We start from the raw sequence: 21,075 nt of genomic DNA, 5'->3' as shown, positions 1-21,075 counted from the left end.
CCAATTTCATGAGTTTTGTGGTTTGTAGGTGTCCAGTCAGTGAGAACTTTTCAGTGTCAGTGAGTGGGGCCAAACTCACTGGCCCCAAGAAAAGGAGAAAGGGAACTATATGTATGGATACATAGAGTATGGGTATAGATGTATGTATGGATTTGTAAAGAAGGGATGGGAGAGAGATAAAGAAAAAAAAAAGGAGATGAGGGAGGTTATGTCAGCTATTATTTCTAATTAGGCTAGGATCCCTGAGAGAGAAGGATGAAGGGGTACTTAAGGTCTGGTAAAAGAACAAGACAAAAGGAGAGATTTCTTTATGGAAAACTATCTTTAAGTCAGACTGCTCCTGTGCTCAGTTTGCAACATGGAGGCAGGAATGTTTCTCATACCACAACTGACAGGGTAGTTAACTTTTCACAAGGTTCTTCGTGTACTTTTCCATGAACACAGTATGTTAAAGTTCTACACCCCAACGTGCCTGAAATGAGTTGTGAAGCAGAAGAGACCTTGAAAAAGGTAGGACAAGTAGAAAAGTAGTTACTTCTGGAGTGTTTTGAAGATGAGATAATGCTAATTACTGATAGTGGTGTGCTTTCAACTTTTATGAGTAGATATTCTGATTAACCCTCTGATATAGGTTGGGAGAGATGCTGCTATTCATGTTTGGGACACACAGACACTGAAGTGTTTATCGTTGCTCAAAGGCCAGCATCAAAGAGGAGTGTGTGCGCTGGATTTTTCAGGTACATTTCTTGAAATGATTAATTAAAAAGCAATCCTCATGATGAAATTTTAATTTGAATAGCTATTACAGTTAGTTTTCTTCTGTGTGTAAAAGGGTAAAAGGACCATTTTGCAACCAATACAAATTTTATATAGAAGCCTGCTAATAGTTTTGATAAATAAATTTTGTGTGGTGAAGTTAGTCATGGGGCTTTTTCTCAATCAATCAGTAACTGATTTTTTGATGTCTAATTCATATTACCAAGTGTACAGCTAGGATTCAAATGGCTGTATACATGTTGGCATAATAATTTAAAAGCAGACAGATCGATCACTTGAAATGAGGTGGCGTTATGATCGATAGGATCATACAATTCTTCAAATTTGCTAACCATGTCCACATTTTTCAGTGAGTTTACAGAAGTAAATATGAACAGTTGTCTGCTCTTTCTCATAGTTGCCTTTCTGAGATTGATGACTGTCGTGGTTCCGCTCGAGTGGGCAGCCGAGCTCCACCACAGCCGCTCTCTCACTCCCCCTCCTCAAAGAGGAATGGGGAGAAAATATGTGAAAAGGGCTCAAGGATTGAGATAAGGACGAGAAAATCACGCAATAATTATTGTAACGGGCAAAACAGACTTGGCATAAGGAGATAGTAAGATTTATTGCCTACAACTAACAAGCGAGAGAAGTGAGAAAACAAAGGAAAAAAAAAAAAAAAAACAAAAGCACCTTCCCCCCCATCCACCCTCTTCCACCTCCTCCCCCCGAGCGGCGCAGGGGAACGGGGAATGGGGGTTATGGTCAGTCTACAGCACTTCTTCTCTGCCGCTCCTTCTCGGTCACTCTCGTCCCCTGTGCTGTGGGGTCCCACCCACGGGATGCAGTCCTTGATGAACTGATCCGGCGTGGGCTTCGCACAGGCAGCAGCTCTTCCAGAACTGCTCCAGATATGGGTCCGTACCACGGGGTCCATCCCTCAGGAGAAAACTGCTCCAACCTGGCTCCCCTACAGGCAGCAGCTCCTGCCGGGTCACCTGCTCCTGCGTGGGCTCCTCTCCACGGGCTACAGGTCCGGCCCGGAATCTGCTCCGGCAGGGGTCTTCCACAGGCGGCAGCCTCCGTCGGTGCAGGGCCACCTGCTCCACCGGGGTCTCCTCCACGGGCTGCAGCGTGGAACCCTGCTCCACCGTGGTACTCCATGGGCTGCAGGGGGACATCCTGCTTCACCATGGTCCTTACCACAGGCCGCAGGGGACTTCTGCTCCGGCGCCTGGAGCACCTCTCCCCCTCCCTCTACACTGACCTTGACATGTGCAAGGCTGTTCTCTCCCTCCCTTGACTCTCCCGGCTGCTGTGTGGCGCAGCGTTTTTTCCCTGTCTTAAATATGCTCTCACAGAGGCGCAAAACAACATCGCTTATTGGCTCGGATCTGGAAAACAATGGGGCCCTTCCCAAACATGGGGCAGCTTCTAGATCTTTCTCACAGAAACCACCCCTATGGCTCCCTGCTACCAAAACCTTGCCACGTAAACCCACTACAATGACCTAAGTTGTCTCAGTTATCAAAGGATAATTCCTATATTTAGCATTGAAAAACATCACCCATATGGTGGTGATATACATACATTCGTGTCTTTAGAAAAGGGCTTACAAACCTATTCCCTCTTTTGCTCTTTAACAAAAAAGACATTTTATTTTTTAAAAGTAGAGTGGATAGTTTCCCATGCTGCGTGTCATGCCATTGAAGGTGCAGTGATCCAACACTTGTAACATTACACAGTAAGAGAAAACACTATATATCATAGTAGGGCAAAGCTAAAAACGTTAGATGAATAAATTTCATACCTGTTTGTCCATCAATATATTCTTCATATATGAAAGACAGAGGGAGAAAGGAATGCTAGTCTTAGAGTACCGGTCTGCTCTTTCCTGCTTGCAGTCTTGCTAAGAGTCTCAATTCCAGTCTCAAAAGTGACTTGGACACTTACGTGAACCTAACTCCCTTCTGAAAATAGCACAGAAGCTTTTTTTTTTTTAATTATCTATAAGCACTATATCTTCACAAAAGAGTCAGATCTAGCACAGGGTTTAAGCAGTGACTGTTATGGTTCCTTTTAGCTACCTGCACATCCAAAGCTTGTAGAGAGTGCTTGTATAGTACTTCGAATGCTGTGTATTATCAGATAAAATCTTTATGGATAATTCATGAAACTGTGTCTAATTTGTGCATGCTGCTAAACAGGAACAGGTTCTAAATTGCTCAGTTTGACAAGAGTGTGGCTTGTCTGGGATGGCGTGTAGATACAACCGTAGTCACTTCAGTATTCTCAAACTTGGAAAGGAAAGGAAAAGAAAGGAAAAGAAAAACAGGGCATTTTGGTTCTCTGTGGCAAAGCAGCCATGTAAGAAAATTTAAGATCGCAATCTTGGAATTAAGTAGAATTCTAAAATTCTACTTCAGTTCACTTAAAGTTCAATTCCTCTCATGGACCTGGCCCTTAGTGCAGTATATCCAGTTTGCCTTTAGACTAAAGTCATCTTACATCAAACTATAAAGGAGATTTTAAATAAATTTTCACAGATAGTGCGCCAACCCATTACTTTAGCTGTTCTATCCTTTTCTTAACTCTGATTTTTGTATGGACTTCAATTCAGCATAATCTGTTTTATATTCTCCTCTTAGAAATGTAAGAATTCGTTATGACATAGATCACATTTATGAGACCGGAATATATGGAAGAAGTACCTTTATCCATGTACCTTTATAAAAGCATAAAGAATAGGCTGGACTCTCCTGGACATAAATTTGTACAAAAATAATAAAGTTTTTTTTTAAAGTAACAGTTGCTGGTATCATTATAGTATTGCTTTAGGACCTGATCCTGAGAAAGCATATATTGAAACATAGAGCCTCACCATTTCCGAACTGGCTTTAGGTAATCTTCTTGACACTGAGAGGAACAAATGGTTGCACAAATGTGTACCTCATAACAGGATCGGAGTGCTAGTTTGACTCAGTTAAGGCAGTTTTTGTTGTGTTAGTAATAGATACTTCCAAGTTAGTTTCAGGTCACACTACTTGAAGCTTAAAAAAAAGAAGCCCTAGATTCCAAAGGTAGGTTGTTTCTGGCTGTAGTTGATCTGGTGGCTGACTCTATACTACTAGTTCTCTCTGTCCTTACTCACTTTGTAAAGCACATACTATTGGTCAGAGTACAGAGCTGGATCACTTTGTAGGACTATTCTGATGATGTCACTATTTTAATATTATAATTGTATTCATGCAATGTTTGATTGTGCCCCCTGGTGGCAAATTTAACGTCTATAATATTGGATATTAATCAGAATGTATAGCCCATATTAATACATCAAGCCTCATGGTTCAAGTAGGTAAAGTTAAAGTTGTATTCCTACCAGAAATGTTTTGTCAGACATTTTCCCTTTACATAATTGTTACCCTTAAAAATAATTATTGTCATTGAAATATACAAATGTATCATTCTTAGAGAAAAAGTACGTATTGCTGCAAATTTACCTTACATATCAGGTATCTTCATAGCATTCTATCTCACTAAAGCTTCTATAGAATGGTTTTACTGTTCCCTTTACTTTCATTTCTTTTCACATTAACTTTTTGTGTCTTCTTGCTTGTATCTTTATTTTCATTGTTTGTTTTATAAACTCAGTTTTGTTTTCCTGTCCTGTCTTTTATCTTCATTCCTTCCTGCCTACTTAGACTCCATCCTTCTAGGTCCATTTCATTCAATTGTGAACTCTGTAATTTCCCTTCTCCTTCTTGGCTTGCTTCTCATAGAACTCAGTCATGTAAGATACTAAATACTGTGAGCTCAGTCCAGATATGAGGATCTGCTCAGCCTAATAGAGTCATTTGTGCCAGTCAAATGTTTTCTATTCTTTAAGTTAAATATGCTTAATGACAGAGTACTCAGCATCTGTTAATTTCTGGAAGAAGTAACATTGTCAAATAATTGCTTTCATTCTCTCTTTCGGCCTTTTGGCCATCTCACCAGCTCTCTACTTCCTCCAACTTGATTTTTTCTTCAGTAAAAAAAAATCATGCAATCAGCTCCTGCTGCAGCCTGAAAATCGTGTTATTACATAATTCAATAATTAGTTTTATTTATTTATTTATTTAGTTTAGTTTAATGAAAGTATTTTGCTCTAGAATTTTGTTAACAATGGTATTGTTTATCATCATTTCATACATATAGCAAGGATACCTAGGTACTTTTGAATTATGTTTGAAATTCTCATTACTCTCATCTCTCATTCGGGCTGTTTCTTATGATGTTAACTAGCCATTAATTCTAGCCTTACAAATTTTCATCATATTTATAGTTTCATTACATTTCCTATTAACTTGTAGCCATCCATGTCATTATACAACAATAATAATTCTTGGCATCATTTCAAGTAAAATAAAAGAACGATCGTCTCAGCAGAAATATTTCAAACACAACATGATTTTGGAGTAGTTGGACTTTATTAAATTGATTTTCATTGTTTTGTTTGATCAAATATATACAGGAGAGTTTTCTGCCTGCCTTTGGGAAGGATTCATTTTTCAATAAGGATGCCTTTTCTATAAAATAACAGCTGTCTGTTAATCATCCAGTTAAAAAATTAAGCAGGAAAATATAGTTGTGATTTAGAGCACAACCTTTTCTGTCTGAAAAGTGAGATACTGTATTTGAAGCCACTTTAGTTAAAAAGAGGAAGGTTAGGTCATGGATTAAGAGAGTTTTCTGTGAAATCTGTGGATTTCAGTCTGATAAGTCATCACCTACTAGGTACACTTTTGGGGGCAAAGTATGACAACATGAGTCCGCCACTCAAATGAAATTTGCAGCAGGTATAGACTTCAGTCATATGAAGAGGTTTGGCAGGTTGACTGTCTTTCTGTTTTCAGTTGTCCAATTCTATTTGTAGCCTACTTTAGGAACTCAAGGCCATCAGTGAATCTGAATCCTAATCTGTCAACCTATTACTTCCTTTTTTTATTTTTTACTTTCAGCTTTTTTGTCTCATCAAGAGAATAAGTAGATGCCTCCCTCTAAGCATCTGTCTCTGCATGTGTCTCAAATACCCTCTGCACAGTATAAATACACCTTTTTGGCATTCACCACCCTCAGTCCCCTCCATCACACACTGTAGGTGAAGAATAACTTTTGGGGGTATTGGTACTATATGTCTCTTTCACATTCTAAAATACCAATCTATATAGCATGTTTGTTGTGTTCATTACCTGCTGTATTTTCACTTAAAACCTTAGCACCTTTAACATTAAGTGTTGCTTTTGTACAGCTGATGGAAAATGTTTGGCATCTGTTGGGCTTGATGATAATCATGCCATTGTGTTTTGGGACTGGAAAAAAGGCGAAAAGCTAGCAACAACCAGGTAAGAATGGATCTCAGTGTAAATGTGCACTGTAGTTACATTTTTCTGAGTAATATTATCCACGTGTATTACTTTATAGGAAAAAAAAAAAAAAGAGAACACCTCTCTGAAAACAGAATGGTATTTTAGAGCAATAAATCCATCTAGATTGAAACACTTGGGATCTACAGTATAGTATTTGGAAATCCTGTGGACTATTGTCATGGGAATCATCCCACCAGGTTTCCATGTAGTTGATGGCAACTACATCATAGTTTCCTACTAGCATGGTGGCTTCCAGCTCCTCCTGACTGCATGCATTAGTGTAAATTCACCTCAGCTGGGCCACCTTTTGGGAGGGAGAAGCCCTAATATCCTCTTGACCATGCTCAGGTGTTTCCTCACAGAGATCATAAAATAATCGTTTATGTTCTAAAGAATTACAATTTAAATTAGTATTTATATTCTAGCAGTCCCTACAGGCAATTCCCGTATTCTGGAAAGCACAGTAGGACATATAAAAGAGAGAGACAAAAACCAAGACAGGAGAGTTTACATCTAAGTTTTAGACTTAAGCCTCACATGCCCTTAGCAGGCAAGAAGAATAGAAGGATGTCTCTTTACAGTCATACAGACCCACAAGAAGAATTCATGTAGAGGACTAAACCTGAAAAACTAAGTGTATGTTCACTGTTTACAAACATTCATTATGTTTATTATATACTTATTTGCATTCTTTTTCCTTGATTTTCTTAGTGTGATTTACTTCTGCATGACTTCCCAGTTTTCTTTGCTTGAGACAATGTTCATAGTATATGCCTGTTTATTTGTTTTAATTGCTCGCTAGCTTGTTTCCCTATCTATATATCTTGGGTTTACAATCTTCTGTCTAGTTTCATTAAAATCCTTATTGAGTAAGTGTACCCTATTAGTGAAAGAAGCTCAGATATGTTTTGATTCTATCTTATCATGGCTTATATGCTGCTGCAGTGCTGGTCCTATTTGATCATAGTGTTTTGTGTTAGCAGAATCCCTAAGGGAGCTGAGGAGGGCATTGTCAAATTTATTTAGGGTCTAAATCAGTGAATCACATGCTCTCCTACTTTCTTCATTCTGTAAGAGCAAATGTCCTTTGTCAGTCCCTTGGAACACAAGGGCACAAAAACTACACAGCCTTGGATACTTGGTTTGGTCTGACCATTGTGGGAAATTGAGCTGCAAATGTAGGCCATACATCCCAGGTCTCATGTGCCTGCAATATTCATCCTATTACATGGGCAGACAAACTCTGGTCATTTTGCAGGCGACTTCTGCACTGGGATGCAATTACTTTGATTTTGGACATTTTGCCTGCATGATAGATGCTTCTGTAAGAGGCAGCATGACCTGCCTGAGCTGAAAGGCATCATTATAGCAAAGTAGAGAACCAGGAGAAGGAGGAATTGCAAGAAATTGTACTTCAAATGTCAAAGGAGTAAAGGGCTGGCTTTTGTCTAGACTGACTCAGAAAAAGAAAATATTCAAAACAAGAAGGTTATCAGAGTTGTGGGTTGTTTTGTTTTTTTTTTTTTTTTGGCTAAACCTGTCTGACAAAAATCACATATATTATGATCAAAACGTGAAAATTCAGGCTGAAAAACTAGTAATTTTTGCTCTTGGTGTTTTATAAAGTACTGAAATAGAAATAATTACTGAATTGTATCTGGGAATATTTTCGTAATGGTAAAACTTAATCTTGCAGATTTCCATAAGTATATATTCCAGCAAGGATAACGTTATCCAAGAACTAAATTTGAAGGTGTATATGCTACTGAATGAACTGTGTTCTAAATTATAATTTTGTAATTTAATTTTCCTTTGGAAGCACAGTAGTTTTGAGACTTCTTTGCTTTTTTTTTTTTTTTTTAATAAACTATTTTAAAGATTTATAAACTGAGTTCTTATCCATTTAATAATTTATGATGCCCTTTATACCTTCTCTTAATTGTATTGACCTTTGTTGCCTGCCTCTTCATCATGACTTAACTGAAATTCAGTGGGAGACAATTTTTATTCACCATATTTCTGTAGTCTAATTCATACGTGTTTTATACTCAGGTACATTCTGATAGCTCTGTTGGTCAGACTCCCAAGGCTAAACTCTTGCGGATTCAAAATATGGCTCTGTACTTTTTGTTAGATAGGGTGTAATGATGGCAGAGAGAATGTAGACAGCCTCTGTGACTCATCTGCCAGACCTCATAGTGTTACAGATCCATACTCTTGTTTTTGTGCCACAAGTATGACAGCTGTGTTGATTACATTCTCATTGTTAAAGACTGTTTTTGGTTAGTCTGATACTATGAAATACTTATTTAAAACAGATCACTTTGAAATGTTAAGTAATACCTTGCTATGCTTTTTATTTTTATTTTTATTTTTATTGCAGGGGTCATAAAGATAAAATATTTGTAGTGAAGTGTAATCCACATCATGTAGACAAACTAGTCACGGTTGGGATGAAGCACATCAAGTTTTGGCAGCAAACAGGTATCGTATTGAATGTTTTCAATGTAATTGATTTGAGGATGTATATCTCCTTCATACAGGGACATCATGTTCTCAGTTTAATAATATTTTTATTTGTAAAGGATTTTTCTAGTTACCAAAATACTAGAGGTGTCAAAACCTACCTCTGATTATGTAAATGTCACAATATTCTTTTCTCATTGGAAGTAATTTCCAGCTAATTGTTTTTTAACTGTAGTCATGGTATTAAGGATTTCTCCTGAATAAACATCCTTGGCTCACAGAAAACGCGTAGTCCTTTCATTTATTATGAAAGTATGTGGCCCTGATTGTGAAAATGCCAGCTGGTAACTAAGAATCTCAAATGCCTTTGGTGCACTGCTTAAAAAAAAAAAAAAAAAAAAAGTAGTGCTTGCACTTCAGATACTGATGGAACACTCCAGCAGTCATTCAACTTCAGGATAGACCTGCGCCTGTTTTTCAGTCTTCAGAAATGTCTTCCAGATATGGAAGCACAGGTTGCAAGGTGCCAGGCTGGAAAGGTAACTTGTGAGGACAGACCTTAAAATACTTGCCTGGGCAAAACAAAAAATAGATAAACAGGTACGGTGCAGAAGTTGTCATAGAAATTTAGATTTTATCCATTAGGCTAAGAATCACGATGTGGCATTGCAAGAATCGTGATGGCAAGATAATACAATTTTTGTAAGATGCAAGAATTTTGTTTCTATTCATAAAAAATGAAAAACAAAAATGTTTTTCATTCTTTAAAAACAGATTCTGTTTCTGACTAAGGATATTTTTTATTCAGGACTGGATTTTTTGTTCTTCACGACTATTAATCATATACACACAACATGAGTAATGGGTAAAAAGGTCTTAGAGAACATCTTCGCTGTGTAAAATTCAGTACAGATAGGCAGCACAAGGGCAGCTAAAAATAGAACTCAAGACAATGAATAATTAGATAGTTTTAAGAAGTTCCTAGGCTTACACCATAACTTAAGGGATTCAATTTGTACTGGTGCCCTCAGAATAAAATTTACTCTTTTTTTTCTGCATTTTTTTTTAGAGCTAGGGTGTTTTTGTAGTAATGACATATACTTGCATTATTATTTGCCAAATTGTATTACATTCATTTGCATTAAGCAGTTTTTTACTCCAAGAATCATCTCTTTGCAATAAAAAGAATATATTTTGAAATTAGATTTGCTTAATAGAATTGACTGAAGCAAGGACACTGCTGCATATATTATTTTATAATTGGTAAATTTATTTCTGTCTATATGCACCTAATTCATGGGTGCACATGACTCCTTCCTACTTTCTGAACCAACGTAAAGTACGTGGCAGTGGCAAAGTTAGGCTCTCTGGCAATCAGAAGAGGAATAAATCCTGTCATTCATTCTGCAAAGCTGCCGTCAAATTGTCGGGTGGCCAGTGGTCAACTAAAGCAAACCTCTATCTTTTGTGTTGTTGCGGTCACCTCTGAAGAGAAAAAGGGAGTTTGGCATGCTGTTCTGTGTGAAAAGTGTTTTGCCTGCCATTGTGTTATTTCTTCTATACAACTCCTCACCAAAATTTATCATTTTCATGGAAGTAACAAGAATACAGGGTGTACTGCTTCAAAACTGTCATTACTAGATTGATTTTTCCTTTAACGTGTTTTTCTCTTGTACACTAAGTTTTCAGTGTTACTGTTATCTACTATGTCTTAGGCAGTCACAAGAGATGATGAGGTCAAGACATTTGTCCTTTACAGCACTATGATTGCAAAAGTATAAAAGAACTTTCATATGTTTATATTGCAGGTGGAGGCTTTACATCAAAACGAGGAACATTTGGAAGTACTGGAAAATTGGAAACGATGATGAGTGTTTCATATGGGCGAATAGAAGATTTAGTTTTCTCTGGTGCTGCTACTGGAGACATTTTCATCTGGAAGGATACGCTGTTGCTTAAGACAGTGAAAGCTCATGACGGGCCTGTATTTGCAATGCATGCGTTGGATAAGGTATTTGTCTTCTTTTGTGATCTCTTCATCTTTATTATTTTTATTTCTATATGTACTATCAGTGTGTCTTAGGCAAGCAAGACTTTAGGTATCCAAAGGTTTTGTTTTCCTGAGTTGATTATTCCAGATAGCAGAAGTATTTTTCTTCTGATGCTTCAATAAATCTTTAAGAGAAACTGTGGCAAAATATATCATTGATATTACATACATGAGGCTTTCTCTGAAGACTGAGGCTAGGTTTTACTGCTGGAAATCCACTGGCAATTTGAAGATGTTGATAATGGAATATCCTTTCTTGGATTACCATTTCAGCTCTAAAATTCTAGCATGAGAAGAATAATAATTAGCTATAAACATTGTTATGTGTTAAAGGCAGTTAAGATCCCTCCAGGTTAGTCCTTTCTGGCCCTACTTGATTGCTGCTAGTTTTTCCATCAATTTTTCTCTCTGATCGTGGTACTTTATCCTCTGAACATGCTCTTCACTTATGTTTGTGTTGGTTAGTGATTTACGCTGTGTTTTGCACTGGGTACAGATGAAGACCACCAAGGGAATTGAAGGGATGAAGACTACCAAGGGAATTGATCAAAGAATCAGTCGCTATTCATTATTAGAACAGTTTGAAACATCAGTGAAGTCTGTTGAGTTTCCAATAACTTGAGAAGCTAGTATTATCAACTACTGCTTCTTCTAAGGATGAAGCACATAGCTTACGTTCCCATCCAGAAAAATGTTATGGACAAGCATTGCATTGCTGTTTACAGTAGTATGCACTCTGTGTGGTTATCAACCTTTACAGGATAGAACCCTAGAAAAGCATCTTAAAAAATAAAAGCATCATTCTCCTCTTAAATGGTTTCTTCATAAGAAGAGGCTTCAGAAGTTTGAATTGGACAAATTCCAAGCACACAGGAGAATTTACGCTATATTTGGGCGTATGTTAATACGAGAGTGCTAATGTTTATAAATGTTTTTTGTACTGTGATCATACAGGGGTTTGTAACTGGTGGAAAAGATGGAATTGTGGCACTTTGGGATGATATGTTTGAAAGATGTCTGAAGACATATGCTATTAAAAGAGCAGCTCTATCTTCTAGTTCCAAAGGTATTATTTTTCAGTGTGTTTAATAAGGACTACATGCATGAAAGCTAGTAAAATGGCAGTAGTAGATGCCAAATCTTACCAGAACACAAAGGAAATATTACTAAACTACTTACTGCTGTGTGCTGGATTTTTTCTATTTTGGTTGAAATAACTTGTATTTCACCCAGTCATTGTCGTTTTATATTTTATTCTGCTATTTCTTCCTCTATTCCCTGACATATAGCTTTGTTTTCACCAAAGAAATTATTTTAGAAAGAAATATCACAAACATGAGTTTGACTGTTCGAAAATCTGTTCTGCATTTAGCAACTCGCTTCCTCAAGTGGCCAGGTTTAACATAGTAGGACTGGGGTCCTGATAAGTTGGAAAGACCTGTTAAATTGTATTTCCCCAGGCATCAGTGTGTAAAGTGGTATTCACAGACAATCACAGAAATAATGTCTATGTTGCTGCAGCATCTAAACCCCTTGTACACAGTCATTGTTAAATCAGTAAAATGTCTTTACAAGGCCACAATATAGACTAGCACAAGCTCCTCTCCTTCAAACTATTAATTAAATCCATTAGGTAAATGTACCTCATATTTCATGGTTGATTTTAAGCAGGTTTTAAGCTGTATAAACTTCAGATGAGATGAGGCTCTTCTTGGTTTCACAAGAAAAACCTAAAATGAACGTCCTTTTATTTTTCAGGTTTACTTTTAGAAGACAATCCCTCTATTCGAGCCATCAGTCTAGGACATGGACATATACTAGTGGGAACTAAAAATGGAGAGATACTTGAAATTGATAAAAGCGGTCCTATGACTCTACTGGTTCAGGTACAATATGGATCTTCCTTCAAAACAGTCCCTGTAGAAGTACAAGACATTATTGGATTCCCCCATTTATTTGCTTTGTTTTCATTAATTCTGTTGGCCATAGTTCCTTTCCTTGCCCAGACAGAAGTTGATGCTTTCTTATGTAAATGACTTTGAGATTCACTGTGGATTACAGAATTCTGAAGCTAAAACCAAGAGTCCATTAAGTTCAAATGCTTATGAGACTTTTAATGGATGATTTAGGCTTTTCAGTTCAGGACCCAATATAAAAATAAAAAATGAAGAGCAGAGCTAACACAATATATTTTTTTATTTTGACAGTATGGATCCATTTATTTGCTTTTATTGGAATAATATAGTGTATTCTGAAAGATCCTATATTTGTGAAAAAATGTTTTAGACTTCTAACATCTTTCTACAGTGACATGCACTTGTCATTGCATGTCTTTTAAAGTATAAAAATATCTTTTTGCAAGACAAAGGATTTGGGGAAGTTATAAATTCTGGATGTGCATGTGCCCACTGAAGTATCTAATGTTGCTTTGGTTTAGTCTCTTTAATAAGCATGCTATCTATATGTAGAAAATTGCATGTATCATTTACTAAATCATAATTTGTTTTTACTTTTTGTTTTCTGTAGCTAAATAAATTGTTTTTTACAAAAAATGTTTCTTATCTTTGATATTTTTCTTTCCAGCTTGTTCTGATCACATAAAGTAATCTTCCAGATTTATACTGGTTGCATGACAGCATTAGTAACCTAAAAGTGAGAAGTTTTATTTTATAAATTATTTTAAACTAGTACAGTAATTGCAACTCAAAATCTCATCCTAATATAGTTCCCTTCACGTGAATAGGAAGGGCATTTGTGATAGTAAAGGTAAAAATATAGTAAGGGAGATCTGATAGTAAAATTACCTCAAAATTACCTCTTTGCTGTGAGTTTTATGATAAAGGGAAGTTTTATAATTGTCATCCAGGCTAAATTACATGCTCTCATGCATCAACTTGAGCAGAAGTATAAAATACATAGGATGTAATCAAGAGACCGTGACACTTCCTTCCTTTTTTGTTTTAATGGTATTTTTCTATCTCAATAAAAAAGCTAGTTACCAAGCTGAAATTCAGACTGAGAACAGTGAGAAATGATTTAATCTTGAAATGCTGTGCCAACGAGTTGTATGTAACTTGAAGGAAATCTACAGAATGCAGGAAGAGTGATTAAAACGTTTCAGTGAGTTCTGAGGAAAAAATAAAAGAACAAAGTTTGTGTACATTGGCCAGAGAAGTTCTAAAAAAATTACATAAACCTTGTAGACAGATCATCCTGAAATCCTGAAATGGGCTAAAGTCCTGTCTTGGGCTTAACTATTTCCTGTTCAGTTCAAGTCTGGAAGAGGGAGCGTTGGTATAACAGGAATTGCAGCTATCAGTAGTGAAGGAAAATAATATTTCAGGTGGTTATTAGAGGAACCAGACCGGACATTCAGGTCTCTTTGAATTTGAAAAATGTATGAAAGGAGATGGTGAAGGCCTCATTGTCTGAGACTTGTAAAGGGAGATAAATCAAGTGCTAGAACAGGTTACATAAATGCAAATGGATTACTTCCTTATATTAAATGTTTTCCTCTAGGGACATATGGAAGGAGAAGTCTGGGGCTTGGCAGCTCATCCTCTCTTGCCTGTCTGTGCAACAGTGAGTGATGATAAAACGCTTCGAATCTGGGAACTTTCTTCCCAGCACCGCATGCTGGCAGTGAGGAAACTCAAAAAAGGTAAGCTTCGTTTGGTCACATACTGTGATAATAATGACACTTTCTGTGACATCTCCATCTTTGTTCTCATTGCACATCACAAACATTAATGAGGTAGGAAGAGGACATAATCATCAAAAAATAGGTTGTAAATTGTCCTTGGCCTGTGTCCAGTCTATGACAAGTGTAGAAAGAAAAAGGGTTATAATCCATTGTAATGAATAACAATAAAATTAATTTTAATCTGTTTCACTCTTATTCCAAGGGGGAATGATTTGACCTCAGAATCATTTTCCTTCCTAAGAATACTTAAGGCCAGCACATTTGCTGCCATTAAAAAGTTTCCTTATAAAGACAAATACAAATTTTTTTGCATGTTAAGCACAATCAGTCTTCAGTGACAATATGAACTTTATGTGTTATTACTAGCTTCTCTGAAAATGAACAGTTGTCCTGCCCTCTCTTCTGCATAAAAGTAGATGAGGTGTTTTGAAATGCTGCCTTACTCTCATTTCATTTACTCAATTCATAACCTTCAGGAAATTTTATGCTGTAAATTCAACATGCTTCTTTCTTGGTGACAGATCCAGAGCAGAGGAATTCTAACTAGCTGAGGGAAAACAAAGTTAAATGTTTTGGAAAGGGGATCTGAGGGGTGGATGAGGATGGCTGTATGAGAGTTGTATGCTCAAAAATAATGTCGGGGGGAAAAGTAAGTGAAGAAAATGTAGTACATCTCTGTTTTAAATGTGGTCCACCTGAGTGCATAACTATTATTCAATCATGAAATAAAGAAGCTTCCAAGTGTTGCATCTCTGAAAGACTTATAATTATGTTACCTGCAATGAGTCTTTGAATTTTTTATCTGAATTTCCTTTCTGTATGTTTTCTTTATATATTTATATAATTGATGTGTTTAGAATGAAATGAGGTATTTGCAACTAAACCAATTTCTGGACTGATGAAATCACCGTTGTCAACTCAAGAACAGCCTGTACAAGAGTGTACATTACCATTTAGTAAAATGTTAATCATAGTTCTCCTATCACATTTATTAAAACTTGTTTTAATAAATAACAAACACATTTTAAAAGCATATACTTGATGCAGAAAACCTTTCACTTACAATTTGTGATAGGTTTCTCAATCGCAAATTCAAAAGCCTTAAGATACTCCTTTTCGTTTTCCTTGATAGGTGGACGATGCTGTGCCTTTTCTCCTGATGGGAAAGCCTTGGCTGTAGGATTGAATGATGGGAGTTTTCTGGTGGTAAATGCTGACACTGTTGAAGATATGGTATCTTTTCACCACAGAAAGGAAATGATCTCAGATATAAAGTTTTCACGAGGTATAATTAGATAGCAAAGTGAAAGGGCAGTGTTTATCTTGGAGTTTGTTTTTCTACTCTAGACATAAGTTTGAATGTTCAGAAAGTAGATTGACTTTTTGTGTGCTTCATATCTTTAAATACTTTACAATTCTGTATAGTTGTATGTAGCCTTGCATAATGGGGTCCACCCCTGCTTGGGGCTTTGGGTCAACTGCAGTAATAAAAATGCATAGCAATAATAATTATAACAAGTATGCCCTTCATAACCTCAATGTCTCTTCTTTACAGAATCAGGAAAATACCTGGCTGTGGCTTCCCATGATAATTTTGTGGATATTTACAATGTGCTTACCAGCAAAAGAGTTGGCATTTGTAAAGGTGCATCTAGCTATATCACACACATTGACTGGGATTCGAGAGGTAAAATGTTTCACCAGAGATTCAGTTTTAAAAGTTCTTGCAAGAGGGAATATCGGAATTGCCATCAGGGAGTGTGAGCAGGAGATAGACTGGTGGAGCAACTCCCTGCAAGGCCTGAAGGAAAGGCAGCAGGGTGAGACACCCCAGTGGTGGACCTTCAGCCCTGTCACTCTTGAACGGAGGGAGGGGGACCTAGGAGATGAACAGGAATGGAAGCAGGTCCCTGCTCAGCGTCACAGGGAACCCCGCTCCCTACCGGCCTTGCCTTCCCAGGTGCCCTTACACAACAGGTTTGAGGCCTTGGAGCTTGAGAGACTGGTGGGTGAGGATGAGGTCAAAAGTCTACCCAGGAGGATGCCTAGGGAGAGGAAGTCGACTCCATGCCTCAAGATTGCCTCCACTAGGAAAGAAAGAACGGTGATTGTTGTATGTGACACACTTCTCAGGGGAACAGAGGGCCCTATACGTCGGCCTGACCCTACCTGTAGGGAAGTCTGCTGCCTGCCTAGGGCCACGGTCAGACACATTGCCAGAAACGGGCCGCCATAGCTGGGCCCAAAGAGTTGCGGTGAATGGAGTTAAATCCAGTTGTAGGCCAGTCACTAGTGGCATTCCCCAGGGCTCGGTACTGGGGCCAGTCCTCTTCAATATCTTCATCGATGATCTGGATGAGGGGATCGAGTGCACCCTCAGTAAGTTCGCAGATGACACCAAGTTAGGTGTGTGTGTCGATCTGCTCGAGGGTAGGAGGGCTCTGCAGGAGGATCTGGACAGACTGCACCGATGGGCTGAGGCCAACTGTATGAAGTTCAACGAGGCCAAGTGCCGGGTCCTGCACCTGGGGCGCAATAACCCCAAGCAGAGCTACAGGCTGGGAGAGGAATGGTTGGAGAGCTGCCTGGCAGAGAAGGACCTGGGAGTATTGGTTGATAGTTGGCTGAATATGAGCCAGCAGCGTGCTCAGGTGGCCAAGAAGGCCAACAGCATCCTGGCTTGTATAAGAAGCAGTGTGGCCAGCAGGGCTAGGGAAGTGATCGTCCCCCTGTACTCGGCTCTGGTGAGGCTGCACCTCGAGTACTGTGTTCAGTTTTGGGCCCCTCGCTACAAGAAGGACATGGAGGTGCTCGAGAGAGTCCAGAGAAGGGCGATGAAGCTGGTGAGGGACCTGGAGAACAAGTCCTACAAGGAGCGGCTGAGGGAGCTGGGGTTGTTGGAGAACAAACAGCTTGGAAAAGAGGAGGCTCGGGGGTGGCCTTATTGCTCTCTACAGGTACCTTAAAGGAGGCTGTAGTGAGGTGGGGGTTGGACTGTTCTCCCACGTGCCTGGTGACAGGACGAGGGGGAACGGGCTAAAGTTGTGCCAGGGGAGGTTTAGGTTGGATGTTAGGAAGAACTTCTTTACTGAGAGGGTTGTTAGGCATTGGGATGGGCTGCCCAGGGAAGTGGTGGAGTCACCATCCCTGGAGGTCTTTAAGAGACGTTTAGATGTAGAGCTCAGTGATATGGTTTAGTGGAGGACTGGTTAGTGTTAGGTCAGAGGTTGGACTGGGTGATCTTGGAGGTGTCTTCCAACCTAGGTGATTCTGTGGTAACCATTCTTGTACCAGTTACTAAAACAAACTGTAACTATTAAGGCAAATACTTTATCAACATCGAACACTGTATGGGTTCAGTGCAATTACGTTTGCTGAGGGAATTCATCCTCACTTCTAGCACTTGTACCAGAGTACAAGGTAATTCACTAATAACAACATATGACTAAACTGTCACTTACGAACATAATACTGCTTTTCTTTGTCCTGCTCTTCTGTAATTTTGTACTGTGTGGCCCTTTTTTTTTCCCCACTTTTTATTTCCAATTTCTTTTCTTTGCTGAGCATTACGTGGCAATCAGTGCAATGAAATTAGAGAGCATTACTGTCACAACTAATTAAGTCTAACAGGATTGATAATGAGCTCATTCAAATAAGCCTTCCTGAACATAATATGATTCTGTTCAAAACCACCTGTGAGTCGGAGCCCTACTTCCCCTGTTAACACTAGTGTTGTGGAAGTTCACTGACAATGACAGGAGCTAAACTCCTTTCAGAATCTATTCAGATCTTTTTTTTGGTGAGAATAAACGTATATAAATACAGAGAGTAAATTTGAAAGCAATTTGTGCTTCTTCATGCACAAATGCTGCTAGCGTACTATCAATCACATGCAAGATTATCTTCGTGTTATGACAATATCTGTGTGGGTATGGTAAACTTCATATTAAAGGTCGTTTTCTTGTGTAGCTGGACTACATACTAGTTAGGCAGAGCAAAATAGATAAGAGCCTAAAACGTTTTACACTTTTGGCAGAACTGGCTTATAAAATTTTTATGAAAATTAATAGTCGCGCATTTTTTTTAATTCCCACTGTTCCGATGATAAAAACATAAATGAAATATTTCTTCTCAAAAGATAGCCATTTGCTGCGAGACTAATTTCTCAGGATTGTTGGATGGTTTTTAAAACTCTGTCTCTGCAGTGAAATCGAGAGTGTAAAATTCTTACAAGAGTGATTCTAAGCTTCTGTCTTTACTTTTGCTATGAATAACTCTCTGGAGGATAATTTGTTTGCTTACTTCCAGAAACTTCTTCGTTCAATAAAAAGAAAGTTCATAATACTCATAATAATGAATAAGATTCACAATAAATTCTTATTTCATATCCAGGAAAGCTATTGCAAGTCAATTCTGGTGCCAAGGAACAACTATTTTTTGAAGCACCAAGAGGGAAAAGGCATATTATAAGAATTGCAGAGGTATGAATTATGCTTACTGGATTCTTTTTTTTTTTATATATATTTTTTCTTATTGCAAAAGTTACTTTTCTAGACAGTTGAAAGTTAACATATTTTGTCTTTAAAATGGGATTTTTTTCCTTTTAAAGTACTATATTTACAGTGTTTAGAATTAGAATTACTTACTCATTCTGTAGTGTCTTTCATAGGATTTGTAAACAGTAGAATTTTAAAGTTTTTATTTGTATCTCTAAATTTTATTTTAGCTTGCTTAATAGCAGTTGTTTCCCCAAATTCTCTTTCCTGAACACTCACCTGTTTTTTATGTAATCAGTGTGCATGCAGTTTATAAACCACCTTTAAATGGTATGACCTAGCTTTCAATCCTGTTGATTATTTGTGATGCATAAATGTTCTACAAAATTGCCAATGTTTAGTGCCTCAGAAAATCTTTAAGATTTGTATCCAAATCATGTTTATCCAGGGAAAGTAAGAATGTTTAAAGCTGCTTTTAAGCCTTTTGATAAAGAAGTGTAATTTGTGCTATCCAGCTGAAAACACTGAATGCTTTCTAAAAAACATTTTAAAAATAGTTAATATCAGACACACAAAAAACATAAGCATTAAAACAGTGTGTATTGGATGTGTATTAAGATCACGTCTTTGGGTGAAATTTTGATTGCAGATAGAGAAGATTGAGTGGGACACCTGGACATGTGTTCTAGGTCCTACTTGTGAAGGAATTTGGCCTATGCACAGTGATGTCACCGTTGTAAACGCAGCAACTCTTACAAAAGATGGAACACTATTAGCTACGGGAGATGACTTCGGTTTTGTGAAGCTTTTTTCATATCCAGTAAAGGTAATGAGTGTATTTATTTCTCAGATTAGAAACTGTAGGAGAAAAGGAATTAGGGAAGGTGATGCTCATAATACATCAGACTGCTAATACACAAATTCTTTGTACTACAGGGCCAACATGCAAAATTCAAGAAGTATGTGGGTCACAGTGCACAGGTAACCAATGTTCGGTGGTTACACAATGATTCTGTGCTGCTGACTGTAGGTGGTGCTGATACAGCTTTAATGATCTGGACCAGAGAATTTTTGGGCATTCAGGAGAGTAAGCTGGTTGATAGTGAAGAATCAGACACAGATGCAGAAGAAGATGGAGGTAAAAAGGATTATATAACACACATTTTTACTGGTCTTAATTCCACAGAACTCACACAAATATTTAGTTTGAAGTGGGGAAAAAAAATAAAAATCACGTGCTAAAGTTCAGTATAGGGAGAGTTTGGTAGGATTGTTTTCTTCTGTTGGTGTGGATCTTCTTTTGTAGTCTTCCACTATGAAACATTGTTAATGTGTTTTATGTTTTATTTTTCTAAGGGTATGATAGTGATGTTGCAAGAGAAAAAGCAATTGACTATACCACTAAGATATATGCAGTAAGCATCCGAGAAATGGAAGGGACAAAACCACATCAACAGCTGAAGGAAGTTTCAGTCGAAGAGAGGTATGTCACACAATGGCATTAATTTCCAAATGTGGATTGCGTTTTTTTTGAATTTCTTTTCCTTCAACTAAAACTAGTCTTTAGAAATATGACAAGAGTTTTAAAATTCGCAAGATAACATTTGAAATGCTGTTCGTAAGCTACAATATGTGTTAGTGTGATGGTAAAGGGAATATATATGTAAGTAAAACACCTGTGAGTGTTGTGTTTTCTTCTGTTATTCACATAAGCAGTTACTTTCTTTCCTAATTAGTATGTGTAGCTATGCATGTCTTCAAAAGGGCATTTGTGAAAGCGTGAGCTCTTAAATACTATTTTATTGCTGTTCTTTTTGCTCAGTCAGTTAATGACAAGATGGGGGAATGATACGAAATTAAAAGAAGATTTAGATGAGGGGTTAGGAGGAAATACTTCACTCAGAGGGTGGTGAGGCACTGGAACAGGCTACGCAGAGAAGCTGTGGATGCCCCATCCCTGGAGGTATTCAAGGCCAGGTTGGACGAGGCCCTGGGCAACCTGATCTAGTGGGTGGCATCCCTGCCCATGGCAGGAAGGTAGGAAACAGGTGATCTTTAAGGTCCCTTCCAGCCCAAGCCATTCTATAATACTATGTAGTTAAAGATTTTGGTGACATTTTCATTAAAAGATTTTCAGTTGCTTATACTTTTGTCAGGTTAAAAGTGAAATTTCCCATGGCGCATGTTGTCCTTAGG

General features: G+C 37.8%; 1 protein-coding gene across 2 annotated transcripts in view; it reads left to right on the top strand.

The window, feature by feature from the left end:
* EML6 (EMAP like 6) overlaps window positions 1-21,075 on the top strand; it is a gene marked incomplete at its 5' end in the record, with an annotated part of 125,500 nt that overhangs the window by 77,753 nt on the left and 26,672 nt on the right. For both annotated transcript variants that reach the window (XM_082758240.1, XM_082758241.1), the window contains 13 exons: window positions 632-737; window positions 6,047-6,140; window positions 8,548-8,648; window positions 10,439-10,641; window positions 11,635-11,746; window positions 12,439-12,566; window positions 14,200-14,341; window positions 15,516-15,668; window positions 15,939-16,070; window positions 18,776-18,864; window positions 19,529-19,705; window positions 19,816-20,017; window positions 20,236-20,362. In XM_082758240.1, the coding sequence (XP_082614366.1) occupies window positions 632-737; window positions 6,047-6,140; window positions 8,548-8,648; window positions 10,439-10,641; window positions 11,635-11,746; window positions 12,439-12,566; window positions 14,200-14,341; window positions 15,516-15,668; window positions 15,939-16,070; window positions 18,776-18,864; window positions 19,529-19,705; window positions 19,816-20,017; window positions 20,236-20,362 (1,766 nt within the window). The remainder of the gene's footprint in view (window positions 1-631; window positions 738-6,046; window positions 6,141-8,547; window positions 8,649-10,438; window positions 10,642-11,634; window positions 11,747-12,438; window positions 12,567-14,199; window positions 14,342-15,515; window positions 15,669-15,938; window positions 16,071-18,775; window positions 18,865-19,528; window positions 19,706-19,815; window positions 20,018-20,235; window positions 20,363-21,075) is intronic.

The sequence above is a fragment of the Aythya marila genome, assembly GCF_965140915.1.
Source record: "Aythya marila genome assembly, chromosome: 3".
In the NCBI taxonomy this organism is placed as follows: domain Eukaryota; kingdom Metazoa; phylum Chordata; class Aves; order Anseriformes; family Anatidae; genus Aythya; species Aythya marila.
This window is presented reverse-complemented; position numbering and strand designations above follow the sequence as displayed.